The sequence below is a fragment of the Microtus oregoni genome, unplaced genomic scaffold (assembly GCF_018167655.1).
Source record: "Microtus oregoni isolate MIOR12 unplaced genomic scaffold, Mior012 000048F_ref0000485, whole genome shotgun sequence".
NCBI classification, from domain to species: Eukaryota; Metazoa; Chordata; class Mammalia; order Rodentia; family Cricetidae; genus Microtus; species Microtus oregoni.
The window spans coordinates 485734-508268 of record NW_024543222.1 but is presented as its reverse complement, the minus strand read 5'-3'; the positions used below and the strand labels follow the sequence as shown (position 1 = coordinate 508268).

General features: G+C 52.2%; 1 protein-coding gene across 1 annotated transcript in view; it reads left to right on the top strand.

Annotated features, from left to right (window-relative positions):
* LOC121436100 (E3 ubiquitin-protein ligase RNF213-like) overlaps positions 1-22535 on the top strand; it is a 95893-nt gene that overhangs the window by 22422 nt on the left and 50936 nt on the right. Inside the window, exons 9-26 of the mRNA XM_041635758.1 lie at positions 992-1278; positions 1710-1969; positions 2862-3059; positions 5295-5517; positions 6481-6536; positions 7350-7503; positions 8004-8168; positions 8762-8851; positions 10095-10217; positions 11720-11900; positions 13704-13877; positions 14352-14501; positions 16282-16865; positions 18302-18467; positions 19410-19627; positions 19813-19953; positions 20058-20225; positions 21334-22489. Of these exons, the coding sequence (XP_041491692.1) occupies positions 992-1278; positions 1710-1969; positions 2862-3059; positions 5295-5517; positions 6481-6536; positions 7350-7503; positions 8004-8168; positions 8762-8851; positions 10095-10217; positions 11720-11900; positions 13704-13877; positions 14352-14501; positions 16282-16865; positions 18302-18467; positions 19410-19627; positions 19813-19953; positions 20058-20225; positions 21334-22489 (4494 nt within the window). The remainder of the gene's footprint in view (positions 1-991; positions 1279-1709; positions 1970-2861; positions 3060-5294; positions 5518-6480; positions 6537-7349; positions 7504-8003; positions 8169-8761; positions 8852-10094; positions 10218-11719; positions 11901-13703; positions 13878-14351; positions 14502-16281; positions 16866-18301; positions 18468-19409; positions 19628-19812; positions 19954-20057; positions 20226-21333; positions 22490-22535) is intronic.

The window sequence follows — 22535 nt, the reverse complement described above, 5'->3', positions numbered from 1 at the left end:
TGCCCATTCTGGAACTTGCTTTGTAGAGCAGGCTGGCCTCGAACTCACTGAGATCTGCCAGTCTGTGCCTCCCAAGTGCTGGGATTGAAGGCGTGTGTCACTACCACCCGCCTTTCCCATCATTTTTTTAAGGCCAGGATTTGACTTGTTACCCATGTTGGTCTTTAAAAATTTTAAAGAGAGATTTATTTTTTATTGTATGTTTATGTGTGGGTACCTATATAGTATTTGTAAAAGGAAAATGACCAAGGTCATCAGAGCTAAATCAGGCAATGTGAACCCGGTATTCCTCAGATACCTTAGGATTAATAACCAAGAAGAAGGGTTAGGTCCCCAGAAACCTCAACCTTGGCTCTTTTGAGGTGCTGGCTCAGACCTCGATTGGCTTTGCCAAGTCCATTTGGACAAGGACCACAGAAGTAAACTTCCCTTTGTCCTCTCATCAGGGCCTCTGAGAAAGTTTCTTATCATGTCTAAACCCAAGGCTAGCAAGCTCCCTGTGATCTACATCCCAGGGCGTTATACATGCTAACAGCCCTCTCCCTCTGATCGATATACCAGGGTGTTATACATGCTAACAGCCCTCTCCCAGTGATCCCTCCCAGGGTGTTAGACGTGCTTAGCTAGCATTCTCCCAGTGATTCATCCCAGGGCTTTGTACATTCTAAAAGCCTTCTATCAGTGATCCATCCCAGCCTCTTAGACATGCCAACAGCATGCTACCAGTGATCTACACCCCATGGCATTATACATGCTAACAGCCCGCTCCCAGTGATCCCTCCCAGGGTGTTATACACACTAATAGCACACTAACAGCCCCGGCTGCACAGGCACTCCTTGTCCGAGCTGATAGAGCCTGATAGAGTGGGCTGATGACCTGGGCTTTCCTTTCTTCCTGCCTCGGGCTGCTCCCCCGACATTCCTGCCTTCCAGGGGAGGCCAGGCCTCAGGGATTTGGAGCTCGCCCACATGGGTGTCATTGTCCCCACAGACTGGCATCAGTATGACGACATAATCTGCATGAAACCTCCTGGGAAGATCCAGAAATTTTTTGATTCCTTCACTGATGGCACAAGAAAGGACCTGGTGAGAGGGAAGAAGACTGCCGCTGCGGTCATGCTGGACCGCATCCTCAGTGTCCTCCATCCCTGGAGTGCCATCAACCTACAGAGCTTCATGACCCAGTTCCTGCAGTTTTACTCCGTGGTCCGAGTGCCTATGGTCCATGAAGGGCAGGATAGGCGGCCATGGTCCAGTCTGCAATACGAAGAGAAAGAGGTACCCATTCCCACTGTCACCAGCAGCTCTGGAGTAGACAGGCAGTGTCTCTTGACCAACTAGAGGCTAGGTGACCCCTGGACTCAGTGGGCCAAGTACGGATGGGGGCAGGACGACGTCACGACATCTTTCTGAAAGGTTCCTCTGTGCCCTACCCTCAGCATGGTCCTGTGCTCTCCCAGAAGGGGTGGGCTCCTCGTTACACCTTACACTGGTGTGGCTGTCCATAGGATGCCTCCTCCTGTACCTCCACCCTGAAGGGCTAGAGACTGAGCATCTGTGCTTCAGTGGTAAAGCCCAGGAGAGAGGCAAGTGAAGCCCTCCCTGGTACTGGTTCCTTGGTCCCTGCCACGGTGCCCCAGTCCCTGGCACAGTGCCCAGCAGCTGAATGTCCCCTGCAGAGCTCACACATATTTCCCTCCTGGTACCAGGTGAAGGCGCACCTGTGGGAGCATGTGAAAACCCTCTTGGCACCTTTCCTGGAAGGGAAGAGCGGGGACTCTCTGCCTGCCGACTGCCCTGTGAAGAGTGGAATGAAGCTGGGCCTGACCGTCCTTTTCATGGTGGAAGAAGTTGGCTTTGTTGTCCTTAAAAATGACCTGGACACGCTGTGCTACCTCCTCACCCCAAGCACTGGCTCACCAGAAGCTCTTCACAGTGACCTGAGCCCCATCCTCAGCAAACCTCAAAAGTATTTCCTCTTCATTTCTATTTTATGTGTACAGGTGTTTCACATGCACATATGTTTGTATATCGTGTGCATGCCTGGTGCCTACGGAGGCCAGAAGGTGTTAGAGACAGGTGTGAGCCAACCTGTGGCTACCGCAAACAACCTGGGCTCTTCAGGAACATCTCTCCAGCCTCCGCACCATTTCTGTTTTGTGTTTGTTTGTTTTATGACAGTTTCACTACGTAGCCCAGGCTGCCCAGACTCGTGAGATTTCTGCCCTCAGCTTGCCGAGTGCTAGATTTGGGGCATGAGCCCCATACCTGCTCATGGAGCTGAGGGTCGAGGTGCCTGTCTGTGGTCCCTGGTATGTGGCAGGCCAATGTGGGAGAATCCTCCTGAGCCCATGAATTTGAAGCCAAACTGGGCATCTTGTAGTAAAGGAACACGCAGAGTGCTTCTGTACACGTGTCTTAGCATCTGTGGAAGCCCCAGGGATGTGTTCCCTCCAGCTCTGCCTGTGCCACACAGATTAGAAAGTGTGTTCTCACTATAGGGTCACAGTGAGTTTGGAGGTGACCTCTTTGCACCCAGTGACCTTGCCTTGTGGCTGGTGTGGTTTAGCAGCTCTTACTGGACACTGGCCTTTTGGCTTGATGTTTTAGACACCCAAGTGATTGATTCAGTTTGTGAAGATACTCCTCAGCTGTGTGGTGTAGACGAGATGACTCTGGCAGGAATCTGCTGTGGGGAGTCGTGAGGGTCCGCAGCTTGGGGCTGGGATTCCATATCTTTATTGTGACCCATCTCTTGGTGTGAACCCTGTCCAGCCACACAGAGTTCCCTGTTCTGTGCAGATGGTGGTCATGGACCACTGGGCCACCTTCCCCTCACTGACACCTCCGTTCCCTTCTAGATGGCGTGAATACTTGGTAAACCTATGCTGCAGGTGCATAGCCGAGGGTTTGAACAACTGGCTGGGCATCTTACCCATCCTGCACTACTGCATGCAACTGTCCCCACCCAGGAGGGTCTCTAAGAGCCAGTCCGAGGACACCTGGGCAGGCCTTGAAGGAATCTGCTTCGCACAGTTTCGGGAGAAAGCATCCACTAGGTGAGTTGAATAGCCACACTTACTATGCCAATTCCAGACCCTGAGGCGGTTGACTCTGGGCAGTCAGTCCCCTGCTCCTATTGGAGTTATTTCTGCTTTTTATTTACTAGGGGCTTCGATAACCATGCTTCTAACTCTGCCTAATTCTTTCGTGTGTATACATGTAGCTCGGAGGGCAGCCTCCAGTACTCATCCTTCCTTCTGGGTCTCTGCTCTTTTTTTCTGACTATGTATGCCCAGATGACTGACACATTAATTGTGGGTTATTTTCCTGTCTGGTCTGAATGTCCCATGTCCTCACAGGACCGCTGGGGTCACACATGCTGCTACTATGTGTCTTTTGTACGTGTCTGAACTCAGGTCCTCATGTGCACAGGAAGCATTTTTACACAAGCCATCTCCTCGTCCCTGCCTCGCCCAGGTACCTCCAACAGACAGCGCTGCTAGAGAGAAGGCTCTGTTGCCGGCCTAAGTAGACCAATACTGGGAACGTATTTCCACACAGGGCCTTCCCTCTGATAAGAAAGTCTTACCAGAAGTTCTGTAGAAAACTTAGATTCTAGGAGTGAAATCAGTACTTTTCCTTTTTTCTTTCCTTTCTTCCTTCCTTCTCCCACCTCCTCCCTCTCCTCCTTCCCCTACTTCCTCTTCTCCATCTCCCTTCCTCTCATTGCCTCCCTTCTCCTTATACTGGAGAGGGAACCCTAAGTAGACTGGCGAGCTGTGGGCACACTCAGGGCGCCTTCCCCTCGGCCGCACCACAGTTTGTTATGAACTCTGAGGGCCGGGGCTGCAAGAGCAGCGTGGCTCTGTGTCCAGCACCACAGCACTGCCGCCCCTAACATTTCCCCTGTCACCTCCACCATGTCCCCAGATGGCTGTCTTGTGACTCACGCTCAGGGTTGTCCGCTGGCTTGAACAGCTGGCTGATGGTGACATTCTGCAGTTTAGTGACATCTGAGGCCATGATTGTGGATCTGCGGAGGTCGTCGATGTGTACAGACCGCCACAGCCCTGTGAGGAACACAGTCACTGGAGCCCTCTGTAGCCTAGCTGTGCCCTTACGTCATTACAAGCCACATATGCCAGCCTGGCTCCTATGTCCATTTGTTTATGCCTATGTTTATTTGTTTATGCCTGAGCAAGTGTTCTCCCCTGGACCTCTACCCAGGTGCATGTGTGCCATGGGAACAGGCACATTTCAGCATCACGGTGCACTGCATTGTAACCCATCACGGTGCACTGCATTGCAACCCATATTGCAGAGTCTATTGCGATGGTTCATTTCCCCTCTGCTGTTATCAGACCACCTCGCTGCATCACGGGGGGCATTTCAGGCCAATAGGACTTCATTGTTCCTCCAGGAAAGGCTCATTCCTCAATGCTGGTGGTGGCAGGGAGGATTTCCAAGGCTAGAGTTTGATCCAAGGTTTGAGGAAAACTGTCAGCTAGTCGGGGCCAGCAGGAAATCCCTACCTGTAACCTACAAGAGTCTCATGAATTGAGTGAACAGATTCTTAGGGAAACCCCTGTGTGGTCAGGGTTGTAGGTAGCTCAGAGAGTGACAAGCAGCACCTGTCCTCTGTGGGAGTTGACCATTGAAAATACTGGAAAGTAGTACCATGGTCAGGCTTGGAGCAAGTCCTGTGTGCCCTGCCGTGATGCGCAGGTGGGCCTAGAGGAGGCTGCTATCTTTCTGAGAACTTTAGGAAGAAGAGTGGTGTGTGTGCTGGGGGGTGTCATGGTGAACCCTGGCCTCTGGAGGGGCAGGTGTGGGGTCTGGGAGTCTCGGAGAGACAGGAAGACAGAAGTGAGGACCGTGAGCATCCTACAGTGTGGGGGGACAGTAAAGAGGGGGCAGTTGAGAGCTAAGACAGTGGCTGGATGAGACCCCACTGCAGGCTGGGCAGAGAAACAGGGATGAGCCGATCTCTCTGGGACCTCAGATCTGAGCTTCTGCCAACTGAAGCCCTACAAAATTTTCAACTCCATCCAGCTCTGCCACTGCTCTCAGTGTGGGATGAAGGGGAGTCCGTCGGGGTCTGGAGGGAAAAGTCCGGCAGCCACCCCGCCCTTGCAATCCCTCCCTGCCCTCGCTGTCATTCTACTCCTGACCAACTTTTGTTTCCTGTGGGCGATCACAAACCTCAAATCAGATTGTGCAGCTCCTGCTTCTGTCCCCTCCATGTCAGTTCTGACTGCTGCAGCCTCACCACACCTGTGCTGTCTCCTCAGGAGCGGGGTTCTCCAGTTCATGCAGTCTAAGATGGCCCTGCTGCAGGTGAATGACTTCCTCTTCCGCTCCTGGTTCAGCCTGGTCCCGCTGGAAAGCTTGACTTCTTACTTGGAAAACTCGACAGAATACTTGAGTCTTGTGCCTGCCCGTGTCCTGGATTGTTTTCAAGGGGTTTCATACCGGCTTCGAGGGCTGGGGAGGATCTCCGACAAAAACCTAGAGGTGTGTTGTGGGGATCAGACCAGCAAGTGGTGTCTGAGCAAGAACAGGTTAACCCCTAAGGTGCTGGGAGTGGCCTGTGGGAGAGGGCTCACTTCATGTGTGGGTCTCACCCTCAGGGCCATGAGCAATGAGGGGGTGGGGAAGGACTGAGAGTGAGAGAGAGATTTATCTAGAGGTGGGGAGGTTTATGTAGCCAGGTGTGCTGAGGCTTTTTTAGACAGACGTGGTGACATTTCCTATACAGGCAAAGGCTGACTGGCCTACGTCTACTCTACTTCAGTAAATAGAACTTGGGAAAGTCAATAGCTTTTCTCAGTTCTATTTTAAGTATTTTACAGTTGTGCTGGGCAGAACTACAAGGCAGTTAGGGTGTGAGGTTGTTCCATAGCTGCTGTCTTCCATCCTTCCTACACGGCTTTAGATATAGAGACTTGTGGATGTTGGCCTGGGAAGATGATCATTTGGTAAAAGTGCTTGCCATACTAGCTTGAGGATCTGAGTTCAATCCCCGGAACCACCAAGAAATGCAGGTCACTGTGGCCTGCCCTTTACTCCCCAGGGGGAGTGGTGATGGGCAGATCCTCACAAGCCAGCCTAGTCCAATTGTGATCTCCAAGCCAGTGAGAGAAACTGCCTCAAAACAGGGTAAACAGCTCCCTAAAAGAGCACAGTCTCCACACATGTGTGCATGTGGTCATGTTCAGAAGACAGCAGTGGGAATTCTGTGCCGTGAATTTAATCATGAGAAGCTATTCTTCCCAAGAGCAGCCATGTTGATGGAAGGAAAGACGAAGCCAGTGCTCGTGTGCTCACAGGGAAAAACGAAGCCAGTGTTTGTGTGCACAAAGGGAAAGACGAAGTCAGTGCTCGTGTGCTCACAGGGAAAGACGAAGCCAGTGCTCATGTGCTCACAGGTGTTTCTGGCTCACTCACAGCGTGATCACACTTCTTCTATTGTCCTAGGATGTCAAGCAGGTCTTTACAACGCTGATTCACCTTGTGGACATTTATGAGACCACGTAAGTAGGAAGGCCAACAGCAGCCTTGGCTTCCACACAGCTCTGGGCGGCATGGTGGCTGCCTCCGGTGGCCTCATCTTCCCACACGTGCTGTCTCCGTGGGGAGGTGGAAACTAAGCCATGCTTTCCATGCTATTAGATGACTTGTCCAGCTTCAGGTCTGAGATTTTACCCATGGTCCCTTGCTACATCCCTTCACTGTACCTGTTACATCCGAGTCTGCCTTTAGCAAATCAGATCACAAGACAAATCAAACGTATTACTGTTTCCCTGGCTATGACCAGCACCTGACAAAGGCTGCTGGAGAAGGGTCTGTTGTAACTCAGTGTCGGGCACAGTCTATATTGTTGGGGAGCACAGTCCACACGGGGGGGGGGGGGGGGGGGGTACAGGGGAAGCCCTGGCGGCAGGAGTGTCAAGCAGGGCTTACATTGCATCTGAAGTCAGGAAGTGGAGAGAGAGGAGCCCTCGTGGTCAGCTCCCTTCCTACCTTTTCTTTAGTCTGCAGCTGCCATGAGCTGCAGTCCCAGGAATGTGAGGTATGTGAGGTGCTGGTCCGACCCCCGGGTCCTCCCACAGTGCAGCATGTGTTTTGACTTGACTGCTGAGCTTTATCCCCAGTCCCCCCCCTTTGTCCTTTTGCAGTACTGAGGACTGAACCCAGAGCCTCGGGTGCTAGGCAGTCAGATCTCTACTCACTCTGGCACAAACCCCTCACAGAGGACTTGCTTTTATTTTCTTTTTTACTTTAACCCCCCGCCCTTCTCATTTGTCAATTATTTCAATGATTTCTCCACCTCTCTTTGCGGATAGGATTCTTGGGGAGACACTGTTACAGACCTTCTTACCTGAGTGTCTGACTCTCCATGAAACTGTCTGCAATATCACAGCCTATGTAAAGTTCTATGAGGTTCCTGCCCTGTCTGCCGAGCTTGTCTGTAAAATGCTTCAACTCAAACCTGCAGGGGTAAGTGAGATTCGCACATCTGAATACACAGTACAGCCTGGGATCCTGTACTGGAGGGCATGGGCTTCCTGCAGACAGTGCAGCCTGGGATGCTGTACTGGAGGGCATGGGCTTCCTGCAGACAGTGCAGCCTGGGATGCTGTACTGGAGGGCATGGGCTTCCTGCAAACAGTGCAGCCTGGGATGCTGTATTGGAGGGCATGGGCTTCCTGCAGACAGTGCAGCCTGGGAGACTATATTGGAGAACCCAGCTTCCTGCAGACAGTGCAGCCTGAGAGACTGTATTGGAGAACCCAGCTTCCTGCAGACAGTGCAGCCTGGGAGAGACTGACATACAGACAAAGACACAGAGACAGCACCATGGGCATGGGTGTGGAAATCAGGACACCTTGTGAGAGTCAGTTCTCTCCTTCCCCCACGTGGGTCCTGGGGATCAAACTCAGGTCATCAGACTCGAGGGTGACCTCAGATTCTGTAATCCCTTTCTCGCATGCCCACAGGCTGCCACAGAGGGGCTGGTTGCTACAGATAATGAAGACTTGCTGACAAACATCTTCCAGGGGGTCCTGAGCACCACAAGAAACTGTCTGCGCAGCGTGTTTAAAAAAAGCATCTTCTGTACCAGTCTAGACACTCTCCGCTTTACCTATCCTGAGGAGATGGCGGTAAGGCTTCCTGGGAGCTGTGAAGCTGCCAAAGGCACATGGGTGTGGACATAAGGGACGGGGAGCCATCACTACCATCCCAAGAGCTGTGACCATGGCCTGAAGCCTAGCCACTGTGCTCCTTCTGTAGAGAAGGATCTTCTCAATCCGTGGCCATGTTTCTGTTCTTCACACTGTCATGTCTGTTTGAAACTTTTCAGGATAAATATTAGGGGACTCCCTTCTCCAAAGAGTAGTCACACAACTGGGAGGGTGGTGGTGACTTCATGGGCCAGAGTGGGTCATGTTGCCGACTCTCCGCCAGCACAATTTACCAGTGACACGAAGAGCTGAGAGCCCCACCATTCTTGAGGCTTGGTGCCCTTGCCCTTCACACTGCCATAATGGTTTGCCCCTTTCTTACTGCTCTTGAGACAAGGTCTTCCTGTGGTGTCCAGGCCAGCCCTGAACTCCTGGACTTCAATAGCCCTCCTGCCTCAGTTTCTCAAGTACCTAGGACCACAGACCTGTAACACCGCACCTGCTTGTCCACCTTATTTGTCCATGCTGTGGCATTAAGTCATTGCTGACGTTGTCACTTTTTGATTGTGCAGCTGTGGCGACGGCTGGTGGAAATCGACTTCCCCAGGAAGTATGGCTGGAAGGGGTCGCTGCTGGGAGACTTGGAAGGGAGGCTCAAGCAGGTACCTGAGGCCGGGGCACTCTTTCTGGGAGATGAAAGAACATAGAGGAGACCAGGCACCTTACATCCCTAATTGTTCTGTGTGGTTCACTTGAGGGCAAGGCTGATAATGGTGGGGAGGCAGGGGGTCAGCCATGAGTTTGGACATGTGTTCTGACTTGGTCTTTGTCTTTTGACTTCAGAAGAAAGTCGAAGGTCTTGTGTGATGCCCTTAGAAGAACAGGGACATGATGGGGACCCCAATCATATACGGGGAAGCACACAAGCAGACACCGCTCTGGCCACTTATGGAAATAGCATCAAGGGGGAAAAAACGCGCAGAAAAATGCTCTTTAGTGTCTAGCGACACTTAAGAAATGGCCACACTTAAGAGCTGGCAACACGGAAAGCCAACTTTACATAATAGGAATGCTTCCTATAAAACTGTCAGATAGATGTTAGGAAACCACAAGAGGAGGAAAATGGCTTATTTTTTTAAAAATTACCTGTCCTGCTTTCACAAGCTCCAGTGCTGGTGTTTTGTTTTAGTGTTTTTGAGGTGTGTGTGTTGTTTTTGCTTATTGTGGGTTTTTGTTGTTGTTTTTGTTTTTTCAAGAAAGGATTTCTCTATAGCTTTGGAGCCTATCGTCGAACTTGTTCTGTACATCAGGCCGGCTCCTAACTTAAGAGAGATCTACCTGCCTCTGTCTCCCAAGTGTTGGGATTTTTTTTTAATTTTTTATGATTTATTTATCTTTATTTTATGTGCATTGGTGTGAAGGTGTCAGATCCCCTCTAACTGGATTTTCAGACAGTTGTGAGCTGCCATGTGGGTGCTGGGAATTGAACCCGGGTCCTCTAGAAGAGCAGTCAGTGCTCTCAACCGCTGAGCCATTTCTCCAGCCCCGGGATTTTTTTTTTTTTCAGACTAAAACAAAAGGCTTTTTAATTTTTAAAATTTGTGGCAGGTTCTCACTCTGTGTCCCAGGCCAGTCCCAAGCTCCCAGCAATCCTCTTGCCTTGGGCTCTCTAGTGCTAGGACCAGAGGCATGAGCCACCATGCCTAGCTACAGAATCTGTTTTCATTAGTTCCTTGGATAGTGCGGTCCTTGTAGACGTGCTTAGTGCCTGTGCAGAGAAGCTCAAATCACGGGGTGGTGAAGACTCCTGGTTTTTCCCTGGCGTGTAGTAGTGAGGAACCCCACAGCCTTTACGTCTCCCTCCTTGAGCACACACAGCCCTCACGCCTCCCTCTCTGTCCGCAGGAGCAGCCCCGTTTTCAGATCTCCATCTTCTGTAGCAGTCAGTGGCAGGACCGTGGACTCCATGACAGCGTGGCCAGGAGCTTTGAGAAGTGTGTCATTGAAGCCGTGAGCTCTGCTTGCCAGGTCACTAGCCTTTCCTTGTGGGCTCACAGGGGTTTTCTGATATGGCCTCCCAAAGGCTGCTGAAGCCTGCTTGTTCTGAGACCCTACCAGAGCCATGTGCTGAGATCCAGAGTTCTCATCCAACTCCTTGAGAAGCAGTGTGGCTTCCTGTTTCCTGGGCGGTTAAATGCCATGCAACGCCACAATTCCTAGGCTAGGTGTGGTGGCACACACCCCTAACCCCAGTACTCGGGAGACAGAAGCTGGTGGGTCTCTGAGTTCAAGACCAGCCTGGTCTATGTAGTGAGTCAGACCAGCCAGGGTTACATGGTGAGAACCTCCCAGCTGCTCACACAGCCTCGCCCAGCATCTCATAGGCTGAGCCCCAGTCACCCCTGTGAGCACTGCTGCTGGTGGGCTTTAGTTTCTGTTCATCTTCCTGTGCTCTGACGGAGACTGAGAAAAAGATGCGCTTGGGAGAGGCACACTCAGCGTCCTGCTCCCTCTCGCTTCTGCAGGGTCAGCTCTAGCGAGGCCCTTCTTCCATTTGCTTCCCTTCTGAGGTAAAGGCCCCTGCTGAGTGGCCTGAGCACCGTGTCAGAGCTCTGCAGGTCACGTGTGTGATGAGAGGGCTCAACACATGTTAAGCTTTCTCCTATTAACGTTTTATTATGTTAGAGTATTGCGCCCTCTGTGTGTGTATGTGTGTGTGTGTGTGTGTGTTGGGCACGTGCATGGAGAACAGAGGACATCTTTTTTCGGGGGCTCATTTTCTCTTTCCACCACAAGGGTCCCAAGAATTGAGTCACGTTGATTGGTTTGGTACTAGCACCTTCACCCTCTGTGACATCTCTCTGTCCAGAAATAGCACAATTTCTATGACATATTTTTCCTTTTGTGAAGTGCTGAACATTGAACCAGGACTTTACAGACGCTAGGCAAGCTCTTAGCCACTGATTCATACCCCAGTGCGCATTTTTCCTGGTTTTTTGTTTTTTGAGACAGAATTGCTATGTGTAGTTTTAGGGCCTCTCCTAGGAGCCCTGTAGACTAGGGTGGCCTTGAACTCACAAAGATCCAACTGCTTCTGCCTCCCTTGCCGAGTGCTGGAAGTAAAGGCATGCACCACCACCACCTGGTGCATTTTCCTTAAAGGCTCTGTGAACCAGTTTGAATTGATTTAAAACATTATTGACAGAATAACTTTAAAAAGAAAAACTATAATATAAAAAGTTTGCAATTAAAAAAACCCCACAAAACCTCTCTGCAATGAAGCAACCCCAAAGACTGTAGAACTCAGAGAACTTGTCTTCAGTAAGAAGGGAATGGGATGGAAAGCTGCCGCTCTTCCCATGGGAGTGGCTATGCGCAGTCTCAGTATTTTCTGTGTAATGGAGACTGAACTCCTTTCCCAATGCTAGGATTACTGTTGTGTACACACCAAGATTTCACGATTCTCTTATTTTAAAACAAACTAAAACGACATTATTACATGTTATTTTTATTACTCACTTTCTTTATAGTCTCAGACCAGTGTCCTTGAGGGGCTCTCCTGTCAAGATCTGCAGAAATTTGGTACTCTCTTGTCTGCTGTGATAACCAAGTCCTGGCCTAAGCACAACGGGGAGGCTGTGTCGGACATGGATGGGATCCTCAAATACCTGCTCACGTGGCCAGATGTGAGGCAACTCTTCAAACTGTGTGGTATGTGCTGGCAGCTGTGGGGAGCGTGGGGAGGGTGCCCTCTTGGCCTCTGGGAGCAGAACAGGACAGAAGAACAGACCTGACATCCGGCTGGTCTGTGCTGATGTGGGAAGCAGCTAGGATGGTGCGACCAGGACCACGACAGGCATGGGTGTCTTGACAACTAAAGTCCAAGCTGACTGCGAGCTGCTGTGTCCTAGCTGCTCTGCTGCCATCCTGTGCCTGGCACTGCCCCCGATAGTCTAGTGCCTTAGCCTCCAGGAGAAGGGATGTGAAGTGCAGCGTAGACACTGACGGGCTTTGCTCTGCAGATGCCCAGAGCAGCAAGAATTATAGTTGGCTGGGGAGATGGCCCACGGGTACAGGGCCTGCTGAGTGGGGAGATGGCCCACGGGTGCAGGGCCTGCTGAGTGGGGAGATGACCCACGGGTGCAGGGCCTGCTGAGTGGGGAGATGGCCCACGGGTGCAGGGCCTGCTGAGTGGGGAGATGGCCCACGGGTGCAGGGCCTGCTGAGTGGGGAGATGACCCACGGGTGCAGGGCCTGCTGAGTGGGGAGATGGCCCACGGGTACAGGGCCTGCTGAGTGGGGAGATGGCCCACGGGTGCAGGGCCTGCTGAGTGGGGAGATGGCCCACGGGTGCAGGGCCTGCTGAGTGGGGAGATGGCCCACGGGTGCAGGGCCTGCTGAGTGGGGAGATGGCCCACGGGTACAGGGCCTGCTGAGTGGGGAGATGGCCCACGGGTGCAGGGCCTGCTGAGTGGGGAGATGGCTCACGGGTACAGGGCCTGCTGAGTGGGGAGATGGCTCACGGGTACAGGGCCTGCTGAGTGGGGAGATGGCCCACGGGTACAGGGCCTGCTGAGTGGGGAGATGGCCCACGGGTGCAGGGCCTGCTGAGTGGGGAGATGGCCCACGGGTACAGGGCCTGCTGAGTGGGGAGATGGCCCACGGGTGCAGGGCCTGCTGAGTGGGGAGATGGCCCACGGGTGCAGGGCCTGCTGAGTGGGGAGATGACCCACGGGTGCAGGGCCTGCTGAGTGGGGAGATGGCCCACGGGTGCAGGGCCTGCTGAGTGGGGAGATGGCCCACGGGTGCAGGGCCTGCTGAGTGGGGAGATGACCCACGGGTGCAGGGCCTGCTGAGTGGGGAGATGGCCCACGGGTGCAGGGCCTGCTGAGTGGGGAGATGGCCCACGGGTGCAGGGCCTGCTGAGTGGGGAGATGGCTCACGGGTGCAGGGCCTGCTGAGTGGGGAGATGGCCCACGGGTACAGGGCCTGCTGAGTGGGGAGATGGCCCACGGGTACAGGGCCTGCTGAGTGGGGAGATGGCCCACGGGTACAGGGCCTGCTGAGTGGGGAGATGGCCCACGGGTACAGGGCCTGCTGAGTGGGGAGATGGCCCACGGGTACAGGGCCTGCTGAGTGGGGAGATGTCCCACGGGTGCAGGGCCTGCTGAGTGGGGAGATGGCCCACGGGTACAGGGCCTGCTGAGTGGGGAGATGGCCCACGGGTGCAGGGCCTGCTGAGTGGGGAGATGGCTCACGGGTACAGGGCCTGCTGAGTGGGGAGATGGCCCACGGGTGCAGGGCCTGCTGAGTGGGGAGATGGCCCACGGGTACAGGGCCTGCTGAGTGGGGAGATGGCCCACGGGTACAGGGCCTGCTGAGTGGGGAGATGGCCCACGGGTACAGGGCCTGCTGAGTGGGGAGATGGCCATACACGAGCATCGGGGATGCCTTGTGGGAATCGAAGGGGTCAGGAGACCTGGGCTCTGAACTATGTGCTCTCCCTCTCATCAGGAAGCAACGAGAAAATCTTAGACAACATCACGGGGGAAGGCAGGCAGCTGATGGCCACGGCTGTGTCTGTGTTCCAAAAGGCTGCAGAGGAACTTGAGGATGGCGCCATCATGATCGGACAGCTGGAGTTGATCCTTGAGCACAAGCGTCAGTTTGTTGACATCTGGAACTTAAGTAAGTATGAAGTTGAGATACCGGGCAGCAGAATAGCGTCCAGAGGGAAGAAACTAGGGTATGGCATTTTGTGGGCAGGGTGTGTTCCTGGGCATTGTAACCGCCAGCAGTTCTTGTCAGCACATTGAGAAGCTGTGGTTTATATCTGAGGAGTGTCATGAGCAAGCAGTGGAATGATGGCTGCCAAGTACGTGAATCCACTGTCCTCACAGGCTGGCTGAGCAGGCGTCTTCCTGGTCCCTCCACTGTCCTCACAGGCTGGCTGAGCAGGCGCCTTCCTGGTCCCTCCACTGTCCTCACAGGCTGGCTGAGCAGGACTCTTCCTGGTCCCTCCACTGTCCTCACAGGCTGGCTAAGCAGGCGTCTTCCTGGTCCCTCGTCCTTGCCCAACTGCAGTGTGTGCAGAGCGAGGCAGCAGAAAGCGCTTACATGGAAGACAAGCAGGATTGTGTGAGCGGGTAATTTACTTTTCAGATAGAGTACGGCTGCCACGCCAAGAGAAGGCCTGCGATCTGGAGGACTTGCTGGCCAGGAGAAAGGATGATCTGCTGTTCCTCAAGCGAGAGAATAGACACGTGGAGAGCCTCCTGAGGCAGTTTGGGAGAGTGAAACACCTGGTGGAAGGTGCGCACCCAGGAGTGGTACTGAAGAAGTGTGGGGTCTCAGTGAGGGGCAGAGGAAGTGCAGTGTGATGACGGAGCACAGTAGCAGAGCTGGTGGCGCTTAAAAACAATTTTTAAAAATTTGCATGATATGGGGACGTAAGCATATGTATTTGCGCATGCATGTCAAGGCCTTGGGTAGATACTGGGAGTCACTCTTGAGACCTCTTTCCCTTTATTAATTTTGTTGTTGTTGTTTATTTTTGAGACAGGGCTTGTCTGGGTAACAGCCCTGGCTGTCCTGGAACTCATTTGTTGACAAGCTGAAAGAGATCCCCCTGCCTCTGCCTCTGCGGTGCTGGGACTGAAGCCCTGGACCACCACCACCCTCTCTCACCTCACTCAGTGGGACAGGTCTCTCAGTCAAACCCAGAGCTTGCTGCTGTGTCTAGCCTTGCCAGCCAGTTTGCTCTGGGGATTCTTCCATCCCAGTTTCTCCAGACTAGAAATACAGCCAGGCTGCCTTACCCACCTGACATTTATATGGGTTCCAGTGATCAAAAATTTTTAATCCAAACTCACTTGCCTTTGCCAGAGGGAATCCACATCACCTCTGTATTCCATGTCTGCAAGCATCTCTAACTTTTATGTCCTAGAACTATCCGCTGACACCCATCACAGGTTGTGACTCTCCTGAGATGGGCACCTCATCCTCATTATCACTAGATGAGTGAGCAGCCCTGGGCTCTCCCTTAACTCTGCTGGTTTCATCTGTACCTTTTCCTAAATATGTTCCCATATATATCCCTGCCCTCTGGCCCTGACTCTGCATCTGGCAGCCACAGCTTAGCTACCCTCCTGAGAAAGAGGCAGGCGCTCCCTGTCTGAGCGAGTGCGTGTCTGTCTGCCCTAGTTCCAGTGCACTGCCTGGCTGGGAACAGAGGGACATTGTAAGTCACTGCCTTAGGAACGATGCTGTACTCTGGGCTGTGTCTCTGCTGCAGCTGGGATGCCTGGGACTGTCCTGGTTACTGCTTCTCTGTGTGTGACATGTTTGCCCTCACTGGATGCTCTGTAGGTCAGGCTACCCTCAGATTCACAGAGATCCATCTGCCTCTGTCTCCTGAATTCTAGAATGAAAAGTATGTGTCTGGGCTGTTTCAGATTTAGAGATAAAATTCCTATTTTATAATTTGTTGGGCTTTAGAAGGGAGTGAGAGAGAGTAGGTGCCTGTTTCCCAACTGACCCTTTACCCAGAGTTTACAGTGTTTTCCTCTTTGAGAAAACTGACAACAAAACCAAGGTGGGAGGGAGGAAAGATGTGCATGTTCCACAGAGAAAATGAACCAAGTGGCTGTATCTGAGTTTCTTAGAGAAGCGACCAGGGAACGGGCTAAGGCTGTGTCTGTAGTCGAGCCTTTGTCTAATGCTGCAAGGCGGTAGGATCTGTCCCCAGTGACAAACAGAGGCCTAGTTCCCCATCCTGGGGCATGTCCACAATCCCAGACATTAGGATGCTGAGGCAGGGGGATAATTAGCTGAAGGCCAGCCTGGCTACATATTCAGACCTTCTTTCCCTTACTGAGAAAGAGAAGTGATGCCTGGCAGTGGTGGCGAGAGGCTGGGGCAGGTGGATCTCTGAGTTCAAGGCCAGTCTGGTCTTCAGGGTGAGTTCTAAGACTGCCAGGGTGACACAGAAACCTGTCTCAAAAAGAGAGAATGGGTGTGTGTGATCAAAGAGAAATTATATGCTACTATCATCGGAGGCTTAACATCCAACCTTTCATTCCTGTTTCCGTAGTGGAGTTTGGATATATTGAGGCAATACACTCTCAAGACCTCAGCAATAAGAGACTCAATGAAGCACTGATAAACCTACCTCACTCGTCTCCACACAAAAGGAAGACTCATTACTCCCTGAGCCCTGAGATCCGAGAAATTGCAAGCAAGATAGACTCCCTGAAAGACAGCCACATCTTCCAAGTCTTCTGGCAAGAGACAGCAGAGGCACTTAGTTCTCTGACTCAGGACCCCAGAAAGTTGAAATTATCGCTCTCAGAAGCCTGTGAATGCCTGTACCACCCCTGCTATGAGAAATTCTACATTTTCTATGAGAACCTCAAGTCAGGAGAGATCACCTTTGCTGAAGTTGACGACATCTTCAGGGACTTTGTAGATAAATATGGTGACCTGACTGTTGACCTAAACTTCATGTGCACTGTGGAACCCCAAGAGCAAAAAGGTTGGATCCCAGAGCGTGTGGCGCAGATCAAGGAATACCATAGCCTAAACCAGGCCGTCAGCTCTGCCAAGGTCATTGTTCAGGTCCGAAGCACTTTGGGCGTGACCGGTGACTTCAGTGTTCTTGACACGTTGTTAAACTTCGTAAGTTGTTTGCTGGCTCTCCTGAGGGGCGAGGACCAACTTGAATGAATGTTCTTGAGAGCTAGGGGGTTTCTTTCTGGCCTGTGGTGGGGTGGGTGTTGGTGATGGTGGAGCAGATGGAGAGGGTGGGTGATGGTGGAGCTGATGGATGGTGATGGTGATGGTGGAGCAGATGGATTGTGATGGTGATGGTGATGGTGGACCAGATGGATGGTGATGGTGATGGTGATGGTGATGGTGATGGTGATGGTGGAGCAGATGGACAGTGATGGTGATGGTGATGGTGATGGTGATGGTGATGGTGGAGCAGATGGACAGTGATGGTGATGGTGATGGTGGAGCTGATGGATGGTGATGGTGATGGTGGAGCAGATGGACGGTGATCGTGATGGTGATGGTGATGGTGGAGCAGATGGATGGTGATGGTGATGGTGATGGTGATGGTGGAGCTGATGGATGGTGATGGTGATGGTGGAGCAGATGGATGGTGATGGTGATGGTGGAGCAGATGGACGGTGATGGTGATGGTGGAGCAGATGGATGGTGATGGTGATGGTGGAGCAGATGGATGGTGATGGTGATGGTGGAGCAGATGGATGTTGATGGTTGATGGTGATGGTGGAGCAGATGGATGGTGATGGTGATGGTGATGGTGGAGCAGATGGACGGTGATGGTGATGGTGATGGTGGTGCAGAAGGTATGCAAAGCTTTCTTCCTGACTAACGTGGGAACTCCTGAGCTAGTCAGTTTCAGGCCATTCATTAGAGGATCAGCAGTTCAACAAGAGGAGGCCACGGTCTTCTTTTTTATTACTATGGAGATTATAAATACTCATTTCTCCCCTTTTCAACTCTCCTTTCTCTGTCAAACTCATGGCCTCTCTTTTGCCATGTTCTTTAACAACGGCTCTGATCATGGAAGGAAGGACGGACAGCTGTCCCAGTTGTAACTGCATCAGCTCTAGGGCAGCAGCAAGGGACACATCACCCCTGGCAGAGCTGAGATGGGACGTCTTTAGTTTCCATTTTGAGACAGTTTTTCTGTGTCCTGGCTGTTGCTATGTAGACCAGGCTGCCTTGAACTGACAGAAGAGATTCACTTGTCTCTGCCTCCAATTTCTGAAATAAGGTCTGCACCACCCCAGTCGCCTTTCGGCCTGTTGCTGGACCAGTAAAATAGAAGTATGTATGTAGAGAGAGAGAGAGATCTGGTTGTGCTAGGGAGAGGCACAGATTTCAAAGCCCATGTAATCTTTGCTGTAAAATGGGAGGTTTGAAACAAACAAGGAGGTGGAGGAACAAGGGCTACTTTGACCATGGAGGAGAGGGTCCTGTTGTTCTCCATTAAATGAGTCTTAGTCTTGCTGTGTGGGGTGGCTACCTGAAGACTAGGCTTGGCCAACCAGAACCAGTGCATGCTAAACTTCATCATCCAGGCAGATTCCTTCGAGGACTTTCGCCATGAGGAGCTGAAGCAGATCAGCCTAGAGTTCATTCGGGCCAAGAAGCTGCTCCAAGACATCAGCGAGCCACGACGCCACTGCCTAGAGGAACTCTCTCGGCAGAAGGAACTTGTGGACTGGCTGCATGAGGCCCTGGAAGGTATGGCCGGCCCCTTAGGCTTGACAGGGTCCTGCAGGTGGCACCTATGGTTCTCTATGAGGCTCTGATACTTAAGGAAATATATCCCCTGGGTCGACTGCTGTACAAAGGCCAGGAAAGTTGCTCCTTGCCTTGTCTAGGCAAACGGGCAGTGGCTATCTCATTCACTGGGGTTTATTTCACTCAGACAACGTCCCTCAGGCTCTTGTGTAGAAACTTTCCTTTGTCATTTCCTGCATGGTATTACTGCTGGCTGGGAATAGCTGAAGGTCATTCAAAATTTTATTTTCATTTTTTAGCAATTATTTGGTTTGTAATAATGTTTTCTTCATGTATGTATGTGTGCCAAATATGTGCCTGGTGCCTCTGTAGATCCAAAGAGGGTGCCATGTCCTCTAGAACTGAAATTTAAATAGGTTGAAAGCCACAAGGTAGGTTTTGGAAAAGAAACCTGGATCCCTTATAAGACCAATAATTGCTCTTAACCATGAGCCATCTCTCCGGCTTCCCCTCCCCACTTAACCTTTTCTTCCAGAAGACAGGACTTGCACAGAGAGATTTTCTATACTTGCTCATGAAGGTTTTCCATGTGTACCTGTTGAGTGGGCAGGAGCCTATGGAGGGTTGTCTCAGTTTCTCTCATTGTCAGCGTCTTCTTTTCCAGCAGAGCCCAGGTCTCTACGTTTGTGTGGTTTAAGTGACGTGGTGTAGTAGATTCAAGGCTATAAGGTGCACAGCAAGCCTAGCATAATGCCTGGGACACTGTTGTCTGATAAAGGGTAGCTATCAGTCAACAGATTTGCGATTATGTTCCATGTTCTTAGCAAAAGCAGAAAGTGGGTCAAACAATACATTACCTTGGTGCTCAATTATAGCTTCACTTAGGATTTCTGCCCCAAACTCAGCATGATCACGTGCTGACCTCCCCTCTTTCCTCTCAAGACATCAATGAACTCAAGGTGTTTGTGGACCTGGCCTCCATCTCAGCGGGGGAGAACGACATCGAGGTGGACCGGGTGGCCTGTTTCCATGACGCCGTGCAGGGCTACGCCTCCCTGCTGTACAAGATGGACTTGAGCGCAGATTTCTATGAGTTTGTGGATCATCTGCAGGAGCTCTGGAGGGCCCTGGACAATGACCAGCACCTGCCCAGTAAGCTGGTGAGTCGACTCGGGATCCAGTGCAAATATGTTGAGTGACGGGGCCTTGATGAACAAGACAGAGCACAGGGAAAACCGTGGGTGTGGGGCAGGGTGCGGGGCAACTGTACCCCAGCAAGAGCAGAGGTGGGGCCACAAGAAAATGGCTTCTCACTCCAGCCTGTTGCCTGCTTCTGTCCCAATAGCAAGATTCTGCCAGAAATTTGGAGTGGCTGAAGACAGTGAAGGAAAGCCACGGGTCTGTGGAGCTCTCGTCTCTGTCCCTGGCCACAGCAATCAACAACAGGGGCATCTATGTTATTAGGGCACCCAAAGGTGGTCAGAAGGTGAGCTGCCCAATCCTGGTGCAGTTTTGCATGGCCCTGTGGTCTTGTTATAAACTCACGGACTTGCACCAGAAGCTAACTTTCTAATGTGTGCTGCCTCCCAGATTTCCCCAGACACCGTCCTACACCTCCTCCTCCCGGAGAATCATGGTGCCCAGGAGGGGCTGCGCAGCTACTCCACAGAAGAGCTGAGGGAGCTGTTAAATAAGCTCATGCTCATGTCTGGGAAGAGAGACCACAGCAGCAGCACAGAGGTGGAGAAGTTCTCAGAGGTGAGCATTTGGGTTTGTGCCGCTGCCCCACTGGGTGGCTCTGGCCTCAAGCTGGCCCAGGTGCTTTCCTTACTGAGCTGTAGAAATGTCTGGATTGACACAGAGCTTTGCTCTGATACCCAGAGGGTGGTGCTGATGGCTCTGTATCTGAAGCAGGGCAGACCCAAGAGCAACAGGTCCTCATCAAGAGCCTCAGGAGGAGCTGTCATGAGCTGTGGAGATGAGGTGACCTTCCGACAGTTCTAGAAAGAAACCATCACTTTGCTTCCTGTATGAACTGGCAACTCTGTTGTGCGGCTGTTGAGGTGGTGGGATCTTGAGTTTGAGGCCTGCCTGGGAACATGAGACCCTGCTTTTACACACATAGTCACGACACACACGCATAGTCACGACACCCCCCCACACACACGCTTACAAGTGTGCACAGTCCATACATTAACATCCTTTTCTTTCCCTGGATGTGGTGGCACACACCTTTAATCCCAGTGCTCAGGAGGCGGAGATGGGGATCAGTTCAGTCAGTTTCCATAGGGAACTCATGGACAGTCAGAGCTACATAGTGAGAGTTGCCTCAAAAAAGCAGAAAGAGTGGCTAGAGAGATGGCTCAGAGGTTAAGAGCACTGACTGCTCTTCCAGAGGTCCTGAGTTCAATTCCCAGCAACCACATGGTGGCTCACAGCCATCTATAATGAGACCTGGTGCCCCCTTCTGGCATGCAAGCATACATGGAAGGAATGTTGTATATATAATAAAGAAATTTTCAAAAAAAAAAAAAAGCAGAAAGAGAAAAAGAAAAAAAGGAAGGCCTCTTTTTCAGCTGACCATGTAACTATGGAAGGAAGAGCTGTGTGTGATGGATATTAGGAAGATTTTTGTGAAAATTGTGCTCCAGTGAGACAGTGACCTGAGTCTAAGATCTTGGACTTGTAAAAGCAGCAGGTTTTGTAGGTTAGTGCGTTGGTAGGTGTGTGTAGGTTAGTGTTTTGATGGGTGTGTGTAGGTTAGTGTGTGGGTGTGTATGTTAGTATGTGGGCAGGTGTGTGTAGATGAGTGTGTCTTCCCTGCAGCCCTGTGCTATGCCTTAACCTCATGGCTCCCTTCCCCCAGGTCTTCAGCAGCATGCAGCGGCTTGTGCATGCCTTCATAAACCTGCACTGCGCGGGAAACATGCTGTTCAGGTCTTGGACTGCTGAGGTCTACTGCTGCCCCAGGAGGGGCATCTCCATCTGTATGGACTTTGGCTTGGAGCTGGTGAGCCAGTTGGCAGAGAGTGGTGACGTCATCGAGCTCCTGGGAGCGCTCTGCAGGCAGATGGAGGACTTCCTAGACCACTGGAAAATAGTAGTCGCCCAGAAGAGAGCCAAACACTTTTACCTCAACTTCTACACAGCTGAGCAGCTGGTCTACCTGAGCAGCGAGCTCAGGAAACCCAGACCCAGCGAAGCTGCCCTCATGATGCTGTCTGTCATCAAAGGCGAATGCACCGTCCATGACATCTTAGAAGTCACCAGTTCCTGTGAAAGAGATGCTACCAGACACTGCCTGAGGGAGGTGGTGGAAAAGCTGCCTCAGCAGCTACTTTCTGAGTCCAGCTTAATGGGCAAGCTTCGGGTTATCATGGAGCAATCCACAGAGTGCATGAGTGCCTTCCTGCCCAACTGTCTGGACCTGGATGCCCTGGGTAGATGCCTGGCTCAGCTGGCCACACTGCGTGACTGTCCTGTGGAGCGGCCACTCCCCAAAGGCCTGCAGGTTGGCCAGCCTAACCTGGTGTTGTGTGGCCACTCTGAGGTGTTGCTGGCCGCACTGGCCATCTATATGCAGGCCCCCAGGCAGCCTCTGCCCACCTTTGATGAGGTGTTGGTCTGCACCCCGGGGACCACAGTCGAGGAGGTGGAGCTATTCCTGCGACGCTGCCTCACGCTGGGCTCCCAGGAGCACAAGCTCTACAGCTTGCTGTTCGCGGACCAGCTGAGCTATGAAGTGGGCTGCCGGGCCGAGGAGCTCTTCCAGAGCCTGTGCGCACAGCGCCACCGTGAAGACTACCAGTTGGTGATGATCTGTGATGCTGCCCGGGAGCACTGCTACCTCCCCTCCACCTTCAGCCAGCACAAAGTCCCCCTGGTGCCCCAGGCCCCACTGCCGGACATCCAGGCCTACCTGGAGAACCATTATCAGGTCCCGAAGCAGACCCTGTCGGCAGCGGCTGTATTCAGAGACCGGATGTGTGTCGGGATCGTGACCTCTGAAAGAGCTGGTGTTGGTAATGAAAGAGTCTGGGGGTGGAGAGGGCCCCTCTACCAGACACT